Below are 14,757 nucleotides of genomic sequence, written 5' to 3'. Positions count from 1 at the left end.
AGGTGGAATAGACGTTTTCGATTATTCTGTGTGGATCGACCCGGTATGAAGTCAGCCTGGTCTGGCAGTATCAAGGCAGGCATGTGTGGCAGCAACCGGTCGGACAGGATTTTTGCCAATATTTTATTATCAGTGTTGATTAATGATAATGGTCTATAGGACGCTAGCTGTCCGGATCTTTACCTGGCTTGGGGAGCACCGTCACCAATGCTGATCTAGTAGTTTCTGGAAGTACACCCTTAGCCCTCGCCTCTTCGTACATTTGCAGTAATTGGGGAACTAGCATCGCCACATACTCTTTGTAAAATTCAATGGATATCCCATCCATGCCCGGGGCCTTACCGTTGGGAAGAGCCCTAATAGCTTTATGGACTTCCTCTTCAGTGATCTGGGCGTTTAATGCCTCTCCCTGCTCCCTCTCCAACCACCCAAGGGCCACCTCATCGAGGTATTGTGTCAGGGCATCATGTCCCCTAATGTGGCGAGACTTGTATAGCTCCTTATAATAACCCCAGAATTCTTTATTTATCCCCTGCCGATCTGTAACAGTACTACCCTCCCGTCCTTCAATCTCCATGATGGGAGTGTTGTGATACTCTTGTTTTATGGCCCAGGCCAGGGTCTTGCTCGGCCTAAAACCCTCCCCGTATCTCACCGCAGCCACAGGGTCGCCCAGATATTTCTCCTGCCTAGCCGCCATCTGCTTAAATTCCTCCCTGCGGTCCCAAAGTTCCCGTTGGAGCTCAGGGGTATCCCCTGTTCCCTGCTCATTCTCCAGTTCTCGAATACTTCCCTCCAGCCTGCTCAGAGATCTTCGTATCATTTTCAGAACCCCACCTACTTTGGATATACAGCACCCTCTTATATACGCCTTGAAGGCCTCCCAGATTGTATTTTGGTCAGGGACAGAACCAATATTTGTTTCGAAAAAGAAATTGTACATCTTGCCTTATCCCCTCTCTGAACACTCCATCCTCTAATGCCGAGGCCCTGAACCTCCATTGGCGCTGACTAGGTGCCTGTGTAAAACCTGAGAAGCAGGCAAGTACTGGCGAGTGGTCAGAGAGGGTACGAAGAAGTATAGTGGCTGCCGTGACTGTGCTTGCCATGGAGCAGGTCGCCATAATATAGTCCATCCTCGATGAGCTATGATTGACCCTTGAGTAAAAAGTAAATTCCTTAGTCCCGGGGTGTTCACCTCACCAGACATCATACAGATTATGATAAGCGGATATGCCAGCCCATGCCTTTGCCGCCTGTGGAAGTGTCTGCTGTACCGTAGCCAACCTGTCCATCTCTAGGGCAAGGGCAAGGTTAAAATCTCCCACCCAAACAATCTCGTAAGATGGGAATTTATGAATATGCCTTGCACATTGGTGAAAAAAGTCAGGGGAATCTGTGTTGGGTGCGTAAATATTAATAAGCAGTATTTTAGTGTTGTATATCTCCCCCGCTAAAATCAAGCATCGCCCCTCGTCATCTCTAATTTGATCGTGTAGTCTAAACTGAAGGGAGCTATGGATATACCTGGCAACCCCTCTAGAATGTGTAGAGTATGACGAGCAGTATCTGTGCACCCCCCATCCGGGGTGTTTGGGGGAAGAGGAGCATCGCCAGCCAAATGTGTTTCTTGTAGGTTTAGTACATTCACCTTATGCGTTTTACTGAAATTCGCTATTGCACACATCCTTTTTTGATTAGTGAATCCCCTAATGTTCCATGTCATTACTACCAGTGATCCTGTCCCACTTCTTGAGAGCGTAATGCTGCCATATATCGCTAGAAATGCTACTTGACGAGAATCCATGTCCCGAGGCATGCCCCAATTTCGTATGTCTAGTGCGGGGAGAACTAACATAAAGAGCCTGCTGGCGACGATCCGTAGCACTACAACCCCAAGTATAACAACACATAGAACTCGGGCCAACCCCTCTGCAGCCCCTAACTCCCCCACTCCTACTCCACCCACGCCAGAAACTATAACCTACCGGCATCCCTTCCATACCCTTAACTTTAACAAACAGTGCCGCCTTTTCCACGGCTATTGGGGCTCCGAGGGCAGACCCAGTGCTCCATAGGGCAACGCCCATATATGATTGGTCTCTCCTCCTTCTCCTAGGGCACCGGAAAATCCAGGCCCTAGTTCTCCCCTCACAGGTACTCCACTCAAAAGAATTCATTCGTAGCTCAGAGTTGATGCTCAGGTGACCCTCCGGGGTCTGGTAGATCTCTAGAAAATTGTGCCACTGCCTCCGGTGCGGTGAAGAATACTGTTGACCCCTTGTGCTGTACACCCAATTTGGCTGGGTACATCATTGCATATGCTAACACTTTTTTCGGAGAACTTCCTTCGCAGCTTGAAAAGTTTTCCTCTGGTCTTGAACTGCTGGGCTGAAATCCGGGTACAGGCGTATAGTGGGGCACCCCCATTTTAACTTCTTTTCCCGAGGAGCTCGTAGTATAGCGTCTCAGTCCCGGTAACAGAAGAGTCTGGCAATTATGGGGCGTGGAGGGGCCCCCGGCGGTGGCTTCGCTGCCTGCCAGCGATGGGCTCGCTCCACCATATACATTTTGGAGAGTGGGAGGTTATCTAGTATGTCCACAAGGAGTTTCTCTATAAAAGATTCCATGTTCTCCTTGTTCGTGGACTCCGGAACCCCCAGGACGCCAATGTTGTTTCTCCTTGAGCGGCCCTCTAAATCTTCTTTCTTCGCTGCTATATTCTTGACTGCCTGCTGCAGACTGGACACTTCACGTTGCAACTGTGCGACATTATCTTCCATTGTTCTGATCCTCCGTTCAGCCTCCCCCATGCGACCGCAGAGCTTCTCGATCTTCTCGACCTGGACTGCTGAGATATCCTCCTTGTTGGTGAGGGCATCTATCTTGTTCCCAAGACTATCAGTGCTGTCCTTCATCGCCAATAGTGTCTGATTCAAGGCAGTTATATCCAGTTGCTCTACAGTATGTGATTGAGAATTGGGGCACTCGCCCTGAGCTTGATCGGCACAGGTAAATTGGTCATTCTCGCCTGCTTTTTATGATTGCCCATACTGTCAAAGGGGCTGTCAGATGCCACTCCCAACCTCACAGCGACCACAGCAACACCAGCCAAGGGTCAGCACTCTGGTTTTCATGTTACTTAAAAAAGGGGGGGGAAGTAGTGCCTTTGTTATTTCCCTCCAGCCAGCTCTTAGGAACGACAAACCCCCGTCTGCAGCGCTCGGCCGCCCCCCACAGGCTTAGGGGTGCCTTCTCCAATACACGCTTTCACCGCCTGTGCAGATACTGGCCGCCATGTCCTTACTGTCCAAGTGAGGCCAGCAGGAAATGCGGTAGGAATGAAATATCCAGGCTCCTGCGGTGTGCTTTGATGAGACCACACAAGTCCACTAACCTCCCCTTTCAACGGAGCAGTTCAGGATTACAGGGGGCCATCTCCAACGTGTGTCTACAGGGGAGCCAGCACAAGGATATTTCTGCAACAGATGACGGGGTCGCAGCGTGGCACTCACTTGGTTTAGATGGAGCAGTCTCAGAGCAAGGAGGGGGGCACCCGGTGCGAGCCGAGCCGACAGCCCGCCACAAGGCAACCAGGCTTCAATTCAGGGTGCCGAGTGAAAGCGTGCGCTTCGCCCCCTGCTACCCCAGCAAGCGCCCCAACAGCCGTTCGGCTCCTCACCGGTGTCTTCCAGCTGATTCCTGCTCCGACTGGGGAGCCGGACCCCGCGATGCCTCGGCACGGTCTCAGCTTCACTTCAGGGACGTTGGCCTCTCTCCTACACCCCGCACACGGGCTCCGCGGTTTCGCCCACCTCGCCAACGGGGCCTCCAGGCAGGCGTTACAATAGGCATCCGGCACCCAATCTGCGACCCCCACCGGTCCCCCGTCGCAGTAGTGATGGCGAATGCCACAATTCTCCGGTTCAGCCTCCGCGTCTACTCTGCTTCAGGGCCATCTGCAACTCCCCCACACGTAACGCTCAGGTCCAACAGTTTCGCGCGCTTCTTGATTAGAGCGCACCGGGGGGCAGAAACTGACCCAGACTTTATCCCCTGGGACGCCGAAGCACTTAGCCGACTCTTCCTAATGTTGTTGAGGGAGTAGAGAAGGGGGAAGACAGGATTTTACGCAGATATTTTGGTTGCCGAAGCCTCTCAGGCAGCGGACATCTTGGTCTGCTGCGCAACAACGCCCCCCGTGAACCATTAAAGGTTACCTAGCAGCGCTTTCTATCTTTAAGCGCTCGTCTGAGGAATGCTCCTATTTTAAGAACCTACTGATCACTCCGTTTCTGAAGGGCCCTTTTCAGATGCTGGTCTGGGACCTTAATTTGGTCTTAAAACTTCTGATGGGTGCTCTGTTTGAACCTTTGCACTCTTGTCCGTTGAGATGGTTGGTTGACATTTAAGACTGTTTTCTTGGTTGCAGTTACCTCTGCTCGTAGAGTGAGCGAATTGCAGGCACTTTCTTCTAAGCCACCCTCTACTTTGTTCCACAAGGACAGGGTTAACATAGTTAAATACTGTCTTTTGTTCCCAGGACAAAGGTACAACAGTGCACTTCCCGGACCCCAAAGAGGCGTGAAGATGGGCGGAACAACACATAGGAGACTGGAGACCCGCAAATGTCAACCAAAATAAAAATTCCCAGGCTCCGCCCTACCGAATCCCACCGATTCAGCCTCCACTGGGAAGCACCTGCATTAGCCACGCTAGGACTCTAAGCTGTGTGGCCCTGCGCTCCTCCCACGTTATACCTGCGCTGCTGGACCCATTCGTGTTTCTTGGGACCAGTGACACAGCTTGTTTGTATGGTTCAGGTTTGACCGTTTGGTAGCCGACTGTTTCGTCTATCAATACGTTCGGGCAACAGATGCTTCAGGTTGGGATGGAGTATAGGGAGGGGTGATGGGAAGTTTGTGAAATGTGTCTTTGTTCCCCAATCCACCGATTGAAATGTATACGTCTCTTGTGCCCTCAACCCACCCAATTGTAATGGCTTGACAAGCGAAGGGTGATGGTCTGGAGGGTTTCCCAGAGTGATGCCAGAGTTTACGTTTAATTCTAAAACGTTTCCTTATTTGTTTTGCTACATTTCAAATTTGTCACATTAAATAAAGAACATGAACCAACTGTGCCTATGTTTGCATTGAAGAAGAGCTCCACTATAAGGGACATAGGGGGTCATTACTAGATGGGCGGTAGCCATGGTGCTAGTATACCGTGTCCGAGTCCCATCTTGTTCAATGGGGACTTACCAGTGCATTCGAACAAACCAGTCCCATTTGAGCTTCCATGGGGCTCAATGGGAATGGGGAGGGCGCTAATAACGGGCTCGCAACTAGCAAGCCGGTTATTAGCACCCCGGTGCCTTAGCGGGACTGTAAGAGACGTGTGGTCAGACCACAGGTTCCTTACGGTTCCCGCTAAGGGACCTCGGAATTGGGTGGTAAGGGATTACTGGCACCGGTCTCCTTACCGGTGCCCGGTATCCCTTACCGCCCAACTTGGAATGAGGGCCATAGTCATAAAAACTGGCATTAGAAACCTATTTAAGGATGATCTATCCCAACAAAAATGAGGTATGGAAAGAATTGAGTGTCATTATGTGTGTGGCAAATGCACTGTTTGTATCCTAACAAAGTAACAGTTGGACATTGGTTTGGAATCTGATTGACTTTTGAAGGATTTGTGGATTGAGATACATTGGAAAACAAACAAAGTCAAAACAAGGATTATTGAGCCACAAGATTGTCTCAAAAACAAAATGAAAAAGGCACTGTTTCTACAATGAACCATAAATGACTTTTTCCAATGGACGGTAATAAAAAAGATAAAAAGGAACTCTTAGGCTTACTGAAAGGAAACATATCAGACTTCCACAAAAATGTGTTTTCAACCAATATATGAATGGCAGTTGAATGGCACAAAAGCAAATGACTGTTAAATTTGAATTCCTCATGTGACATTTTTTATGTCCGTCATTTGGTATAACGATATTTTTAAATGTCTTTTAGACCATCATTAGAACTGCGTCATGTGTTGACTTTGTCATACTGAGACAGTATTCAACCCTCTTAAAGATGCCAGATAGAGGACTTGAGGACAATAGCACTACACACGTTATCTTGTTGTGATTTATACCACGCTGCCATTTTCATGGTCTCCAGATGCTCACGTGGATCTGAAAAGCAGGGGGGTTAGGGGGACCTAGTTAGTGTGATTGAGAGGGAAAAGCGCAAGAGAGCTTTGATGTGCTGTGTTGGTAACTTCAGTTCAGGAAAGCCAGTCACTGTGCTGATTTATTTTTTAGTTGGTCAAAGTTTTGTGGTGTATGGTGCATGGGTGTTATGGGGTGATTTGTGTGCAATTTAGTTTCCTGCAGGGTGTTGTGGCGTGTCTGTAGTTGGTTGTTTCTTTTTGCCAGTTTTGGGGAATCGGGTTTTTGTAGTTTTGGGTGTTTCTATTGTGCTGTGTTGTGGTTTCCCTTCAATGAGGTTTCCTATTTAGCTTGGTGAGTTAAAAAGCCATGTTTTTAACAATTTTCTGAAATGTGGGTGATCTTCTGTTGTTCGTATGTCCTTTGGGAACAAGTTCTAAAGTCTCGCCGCTATGCAGGAGAATACTGATTCCCCTGAATTTACGTTTTGAGTATTATTTTGGTTCGAGGCGAATGTCATTGATGGACTTTAATGTGCGTTTTGGTTTGTAGATGGAGATTTGTCCTGTATGAATTCTGCTCATTGGCCGTGGATTGCTCGGAGTTATGCAGAGATTTTGAAGAAAATTTGTTTATTGACCCGTAGCCAATGTAATGTTCTCAGTGCTGGTGTGATGTGTTCTCTTAGTGAGTCTGAAGAATAGTGCTGCTGCTGCATTCCATATTTGTTGTAGTTTGGCATAAGGTATTCTGGCATTCCATGATAGATGCTGCTGTAATTGGCTATTCTTAACATGACAAGAGAAATGACGGCGAGTGTTCTGTGTTAGAAGGTGAAGAAGGGGAGGGGGGGATATGCTCTTGATTGTGTGTAGGTGAAAGATTTCTTTACTACTGCCTGACTCGCGGTTCGAGTTTTAGTTCGTTGTCTCTTAATATTCAGAGATTATTGACCATTGGATGGTTCTGATAGGTTTCCCAATTCGGTAGGCCATGGAATGTGGCCACGATTGTGTTATCGGCATGTTAGTATTGTCACAAACATCAGTAATATCCTCTTCTTCAGACGACAACACAGTTTCTCCCCCTTCCCCTGACTCCTCACCTTCCACTATCTTGTTTGATTTTTCTTTCTTGTGGCTTGTAGGTCTCTATTTTTTTAATGAAGATAAGGACGTCCTCGGTAGAATGCCACCGTGCCACCTAAAAAGGTGTAACGGGGGTAACCCCTCCGGGAGCGCCAATAGGGGAAAAAGCCGGAGGCACAAAAAACCCCTAAGACTGACTTCAGGGAAATGAGGTGAAAGTGGATGGTTGCGGTGGAGTATGGTAGCACCCGCACAGAATTTCAAATGCAATCCAAGGAAGGCTGAGGGACTTGAAAAATATGGAGCAGAAACTATCGGTTTAAACAGGCAAGATACTGGCACACGGCTGGTCTGGTAGGTACAAGGGCTGGGCAAAAGGCAATCCAGGAAACGGGCAGTAGTCGGGTACACAGCAGATCCAGTAGGCTCGAGGGCAAGAAACGGGCAATCCAAAAGACAGGCTGAGGTCGGGTACACAGCAGATCCAGGAGTAAACCGGAAAGGAAAAGGTAAGGAGTAAAGGAAGAAGGCAGGCTGGAAAAAAAGAGGAACCGAAAGAAAATAAGGAAAAGAGAGAGGGGAGGAGCAAAAGTAGGGAAAAGGAGGCGAGGGGAAGGCAGAAAACCGCAAGGAGCAAGAAAGCGCTAAAAAATACCAAAATAATATACTAACGAGAGAAAATAGCAAGACGGAGGGATAAGAGCACAAGTACACAGAGGGAGCGACAGCAACACGGGGAGAAACCCGGAAACGTTGCAACGCGTCCGTAACCAGGAAGTACGGACCTAAATACTTCCGTTTACGTACGCGTGCAACAACTAGAACGATGCGGAAGGGACGGAAGACGTGCCGGGAAATGCTATGGTGGACAATAACGCCAGCGATTCCACACCCGCCATCCTTGCCGTGAGATGACAAGAATGGTGAGCTGCTTATGAATGCGTGATGTAATGCGACTGTAGGGGGGCTGGAGGTTTTAGGGTAGGTGGTTTAGAGAGTTTAAGTTGTTACATTAAAGATAACTAGGGGTTTGACCACAATTCAGTAACAGCCATGTGGTCTGTGATTGCTTTACAGTTGCATATTGGCGTCTGCACTATTCAGCAGTACTTACTATTTGCCGTGTGACACTGGCTGTGACAAAAAAAGTGAAGTAATATAATTTCCTTTTGATTATATTCCTTATTTATCTCCAGTGCTTAAAACAATAGTAATTCTAGTGTGCATTTGTAAATCATAGTGTTCAATTCAAGTAAATCAGTTTGAACACCCTTGGGTATTCATCATAAGAAACACCTCGAAGAGTTAAGATAAGCTCGAGGAAATTCAAGAATACAGGCAAAGTAGAATTGTTGTAATCTTCTCCTCCTGAGGAACATCCAGAAAGAAGTTGAAAGGACAAACATGTCAGGATTTTCTTATGTAAAACTATCTGCTGTCAATTATGCTGTATAGTATTGTCCAAGTTAGAGTGCTTGTATATGTTTGTTAATTCCGTGTGTATTGATTTCTTTTTCATGCTTCAGTATAGATTTATTTTAATAATTCCTCTCTCTCTTGGCAGCCACACTCGGTGTCCCTCAGACAGAGACTACTCCACCCACAACTACACCAGTACCGGTCGGTCAACAAGGAAACGTCACCGGAGAGACTACACAAGACCTAGTGGAATCCGGGGTGACCACCACTCAGAACGTGACAACCCTTAATAGTACCACCATGGTTATTGTGGCTATGGACACCGTAGCTACAACTGTCGATACATCCACAGCAACCACGGTTACTGCTCTTTACTCCACCACACACGTTCCAAAAGCTGCCACTAGCAATGTGGCATCGGAAGATGGGTGGCAGGAGCCCTCTGTATTAGATGTAGGCGATGATGGAAAAGGTAAGCCCGGTGGAACTGTAGCATCTATTTTTGGGGGAGGGAGTAGAATTGGATAGCCCAACACAAAGGAGAAGAGCTGTAACGAAGAAAATGCGTAACCAGGGCTAAGAAAAGGGATAGCCAATTCTAAACGGCCAAAACTTGTTTTGTACCACAATACGCAGAACCTGGGCCTCTTTCATATATTGGTAATTTGCAACTTTTACCAAAAAAAAGAGGATGTTCTTTGTACTATTACTGAGATTGCTACGTTAGTCGGTGGACTGAAGCAGCGCTCTGACAAAGCCTTAACCAGTGATGCAGAAAAGAATGGGGGGAAAATAACAAACCTACATTTTTGTTTTGTCTACTGAATGACACGCACAAATAAAACAAACCTCTTGCAGCGTATGTATGGCTTGGCTGCATACAGGTAGGTGCTGGGATGGGGGTTGGGGGTCGAAGCTGGGACTTAAGAATAATGTTTACAATAGAGATGAAGGAGACCTGCATTTCACATTGGGAGGCGTGGCGGGGGCATCCTCCCCAATTCCTCTATCCATCCATCGGAATCCTACAGATCCTGGACATTGCTGCAAAAGTTATGTTTTATTTCTGTCTATCATTGGGGAGACCCTTTACAATTATATATTAGTTCTTTTATATCCCATTTTCTTCTGGAGCACTGGGTGGGGCTTTGGTCGTGGCCTGTAGTTTACAGTCCACTCACTTGTGCTAGCTTAACCATTTTTGGTAAACCTTTCATGGCCAACAAATGCATCATACATTCTTGTTACCATTTGTAATGGAAGATTCTACTCCAAAACTATGGTAGTGCAGAGAATGGCAATTTCTAGTGAAGAGATTTTTCGAGACTTCTACCAAACCTGCCATGGATTATGGCATCAGACACAACACGCACATGCTTAGCAGGCCTAGTGGCAGATTTGTAAACCTACAGGGGCATGTGCATGTTGAAAGCTGTTGCAAAGATGAAAGGAGACTGAATTCCTTGAAGAGTTCACAAACTACCAAATGAACAATCGTCTGCTAAACGTGCCCTCTACAGGGAAAGTCCTGATGGACGTATGTGAAGCCTTGTTTAAACATGGAAAGTCTGTGGTACAAGGAAGAGAAGTGGCTGTGCTACTTATCTGTGTGTATTAGCAGCTGACATGTACGAGTACTGCTTTGTTTTGAAAAATGTTAAACGGGCATATGGCAAATAAAGCTTTAGTCTCACTGGCTCTTGTCAAACCGAGCTGCAAGAGTGGTGCATTATGGCAACGATGTATTTAGTCTACTACAAATATCTTTTCATCAAGCACTCCACATTGCGCGATTTTGTTGGAGCCTCTGTTAGGAAGGGGAATGCATACTGGCAAAGCCATGCGTTTCCTCTTTTGTGTAGGTTTGGCCTAGGCCTTTACCAGGCGCTCACATCATGGTAATGCCTGGCCATATGATGACAGCAGGTGAGCGGGTGTGATTAACTGGGCATTTTATATCCGTGTCTGGCAAATGCCAATCCAATACCTATACACAAGACAACAGTTTTGGCTTGTGTATTTCATAATGCTTTTTTTAAACGCGTCAGTGCAAGGAACGGATCTAAATCAAGTGGCTGAAGATACACTTGGTTAAGACATTTAATTACATTAGTAGCATATTCACAGTTGCAATTAAGCCATTCTCTCTCAGAAACCTGCTTACAGATAGCACTGCAGGACACGGTTTGATGTTATTAACTGTTGGAGCTAGCTCAAAGAGATATCCAGGAGGATGTGTTTTGGGCAGGTGATGGGTAGGAATGGCTGCAGGGATTTTCATTATAATGGAACAGTCACTAGGTGGGTAAATACCCAAACACTGACCAGCTTCCCGATGACATTTCACTCCTAGCTGTACTCCTGTGCGGATAGTTTTGTCTTATAGGTGGTGCTTAGGTGCCACCTAATAGCCAAAACGAAAAGGGTGCATTTTGGAGAATTGGCGGTTTGCAGAAGTATCTGAACTAGTCTATCCAAATCTGTGTTTCCAAGACCGATATGAGTGACTTCGAGCCAGAGGAGATCACGGAACTTGGAATCTACCATATGGCTGGAGAGCCTAGCCTTAGCTCTCTAGTGGTTGTGAGCACCACAAGTACTATTGTATTAGTCATAAAACTCTGGGCAGCCTGCAAGCGAGTACGAGCATTAGTCCAAGTTGCGGATTCTAGTTTTTATGCTAGAAACTTCCCTCCACAGAATTCTGTACAGACTGTAGGTAGCGTACATGTTTTCGTAGGAGGCAAGCTACAGGAATTATATTGTTTTTAAGCCCTGGTCTCTTTATTATTGAAAGCAGCCATGTCTTAATAAGCATAGTTGATATCACTAATGTGTACTTGAGGTTCAAGAGCCAGGCAGTCATGTTGTATGATTATTTGATTTCTGACATCTTGTACTTGGCCATGAATATTGCAAAGGTGGTTATTCAGGGATGCCCTGAAAATAGATTGTAGGTGAGAAACAATATTACTGTTGACCTGTTGCAGTTGTCAGTTATCCTCAATTTAATATGTTATGTTAATTGGCTTTTATTCTGCGCACATCACCACTGTAATGATCTTGAAATGCTGAAACCTTGTCCGTGTGGGTGAACTGTGACCCACCCATGGTGTAAACCACACTGTAGTCTGTAGGGTGAGGCACCTTTACAAAACACTATTGCCTAGACACTCATTCTAGATCAGATTCTCAGGTGGGACAGGTAGTATTAAGACATCTTTGGTGGAATCTAATACTGTCAGGAAATAATAGGAACCTTACTACGGTCATAATTCAATTTTGGAACCATATTACTATGGTGGAAAGCATATAAATTGTCAACAGGAACTCATAGTAGTATTCAAAGTCACAAGGAAAATGAAACAAGATAGTTCGGAAACTGTGAACAATGAAAGAATGAGTTTCTTTTTTTTCCGTTTCTTGCTTAATATTTGAATTTTCTTTTGCTTTTTTTTATCATATTTGGTTCTTTTTCTTTTAAGGAATTGTATGAGTGTATAGATAAATGAAAAGTTTTGAATAAAACAATAACATGTTTAAAAAAAAAAAAAGGAATTAAGACATCTTTTCACTACTGTTCCTTCTCACAACCCCCCTCCAACTCCGAGTACTGCTCGCTAGTCTATGCGCAGCATGTGATTCTAAGCAGATTAACAAACATCAGAAGACATGCATTACTCACCGTAAAAGCATTTCTGATGGTTGTATCTGCTTAGATTCATATGCGCCCACCCTTCCTCCCCGCTCGGATGGAAGGAACATAGACATCTTACTACTTTTCTCTCTTTTCTGTACTCACTCACGATAGTCATAAGGCTCCCTCTTGGCAGAAAAAATACAATCGGATACCTTGACGCGTGAGGGATCTTGGGTACACTACACGTCATGTAGGGATAGTGTTACAGGCACGGCCATGTTGACGTCCCCTTTCGATTCTCGAAAGATAAGATGCAATACTCTGCGGTTACCACTGGATGTCGGACTATGCACAGCATGTGAATCTAAGCAGATACACCATCAAAAATGCTTTTACGGTAAGTAATGCATGTCATTCGTAGCGTGTCCCTTATGGGGAGTCATCGAGAGACCTGGTGCTACTGGGCCAGTTGACAGAAGAGTTGACTGTGTGCTGAATGAAAGTTGGAGGTCACTAAATGACAAATTAATCTCCTCCACCTAGAGCCATACTCTGATAGCATGACATGGTGGGGAGAGAATGAGTGTGACAAGTATGTAACAGAAGGGCCTGACCTCCTCCTATACCATAGGGGTACCATTGTAAAATATACTGAATGGTTTACTGAGTCATGTTCTGGCTGGATGCAGTGGATAGTTGCATGGGGAAACTTGTGCTTATTCTAGCTACAGGCGCTTTCTCTCTGTTAGGCCGTAGTACACTATTCTCATTAGTATTCCTTGCATTGACATGAACATCAATTGAAGCATAATATAGACTTTTAGCGCATCACGCTTTAAAAGGCAGAACCTGAGACTGGCATAAACTAAGAAGGGACAGTGATGCATGAGACAGCATGACATAGCACTTAGTATCATAGTCCTGGGAAGTGTGGCACGAGTGAAGTGGGAAAGGTGCTAAATGGCAGTGTGGTTGATTAAATGAGGAGTTCTCGCGTAGCGTACCGGCGGTTTTGGCAAGGGGTGTATTTTAACTAAGTAGGAGAATAAACCGAGAAATGTTTGGGCCTCTTGGGAGCGATGTGCAAGCCTGGTGGGGAACAAGCCTATTGTGAGAGATCCACACAGATATATCAACCAGACATGAGGAGTTACACAAAGGAGTTGGGTAAGATTTTCATAATTATGATAAATCTTCCTGACCTGTGTCAACCCCAGAACCTTTTGCTTGGACTTGGTAATAATTTTACCTTGTCCCTAGTTAAGTGGGAATCTTTTTCCCCTCTCGCCTAGTCTTTTGTTCTTTTTATGGGTGACCTTTTTTGTATCTCCATAGTGTATGGTTGAAGTTATAGTTTCCTACAACTTTTGGGCTTAGGCTGGTTGACCCTCTGGGCTACCCTGTTAATTTCTCTTTAATGTACTTGGGTGAACTACTGTTCCCAAGAGGTAAAGCAGGATTTTAATCCACCTTTACATTTTATATAGTGAGCCAGCACACCCCACCTTATGTGGAAGGTTAGGGTGATACGTATCCCCCTGCTTACTTACCTGTAGCATTTCTGTTACAATTGCAAGTTTACTTCAATGGCTGGTGGTAGTGGTTTTAAAGACTGTTAAATCAGCCTTGGTAATGCACAGAAGTGCCACCATTTTTCTAAAATGGTGGGCTCCTTTTTTTTTGCCATTTCTTCGCTTGTAGTTTCTGTGGTCTTCCCCTGCTATTCTAGACGGGAAAGACCTCAGTGGGAGTTTTGTCTTCGGCGAGAAAGGTATTCCCTGCCAAGGCTCCAGAGTGTCTGAGAAGGCAGAAAGCGAGGGAGGATTCCAAAACTCTGCAGCCCTTTTTCTTTGACCTTGTCTGAATTGAGCCCAGTCTCAATGGAGGGGGCTGGATGGCCTGATTGGACAGCCAGACAGCCCCTTTCTGTAAACTGCAGGGAGAGAATGCAGAAGTTGTACTGTAGTTCCTATTAAATACTCCGAACCTGGAAGCAGCTGACAAGGCGACCACTGGAGCGAAATCCGAAGCGAAAGATGAAGAAACAATGGCACTAGCGATTTCCAGCGACCGGAGAGCCTGCTGTGTAACTAGAGCCTGCTGTTACCCTTCCTTCCAAGCGACCTGGGGATCCCGAAAAGGACGACCCTGACCCGGAGCCTGGTGAGACCCACTAGACTCAAGGAGACATGCATTTTGAGCCATCCCTTGCCGGGCTGCAATACCGTGGGACCTCCAGCCAATACGCAGTGTACAATCTTCCGAATTGCGCTGAAACTTTGGCAGCATCCTTCTGGACCTCCAGAGACTTGATTTGAATCCCTGAAAAACCCTCACCAGAGTGCGGGACCAGATTAGCGATGAGAATCCGATGGGCAATTAGTCTTATGGCTCCTGAAAAGGGCACCAAATCCACAGAACGGCATCCAGCTGCGAAGAACCCATTG

The 14,757-nt window shown here is 46.1% G+C and overlaps 1 protein-coding gene across 1 annotated transcript in view; it reads left to right on the top strand.

Annotated features, from left to right (window-relative positions):
- LOC138549987 (integumentary mucin A.1-like) overlaps nucleotides 1-14,757 on the top strand; it is a 260,935-nt gene that overhangs the window by 159,306 nt on the left and 86,872 nt on the right. The window contains exon 3 of the mRNA XM_069642377.1: nucleotides 8,816-9,142. Within this exon, the coding sequence (XP_069498478.1) occupies nucleotides 8,816-9,142 (327 nt within the window). The remainder of the gene's footprint in view (nucleotides 1-8,815; nucleotides 9,143-14,757) is intronic.

This window comes from Ambystoma mexicanum, chromosome 1q, assembly GCF_040938575.1.
Source record: "Ambystoma mexicanum isolate Mex_15411 chromosome 1q, UKY_AmexF1_1, whole genome shotgun sequence".
Lineage (NCBI taxonomy): Eukaryota > Metazoa > Chordata > Amphibia > Caudata > Ambystomatidae > Ambystoma > Ambystoma mexicanum.
The sequence above is the reverse complement of the archived record's forward strand: the minus strand, read 5'-3'. Positions and strand labels throughout refer to the sequence as shown.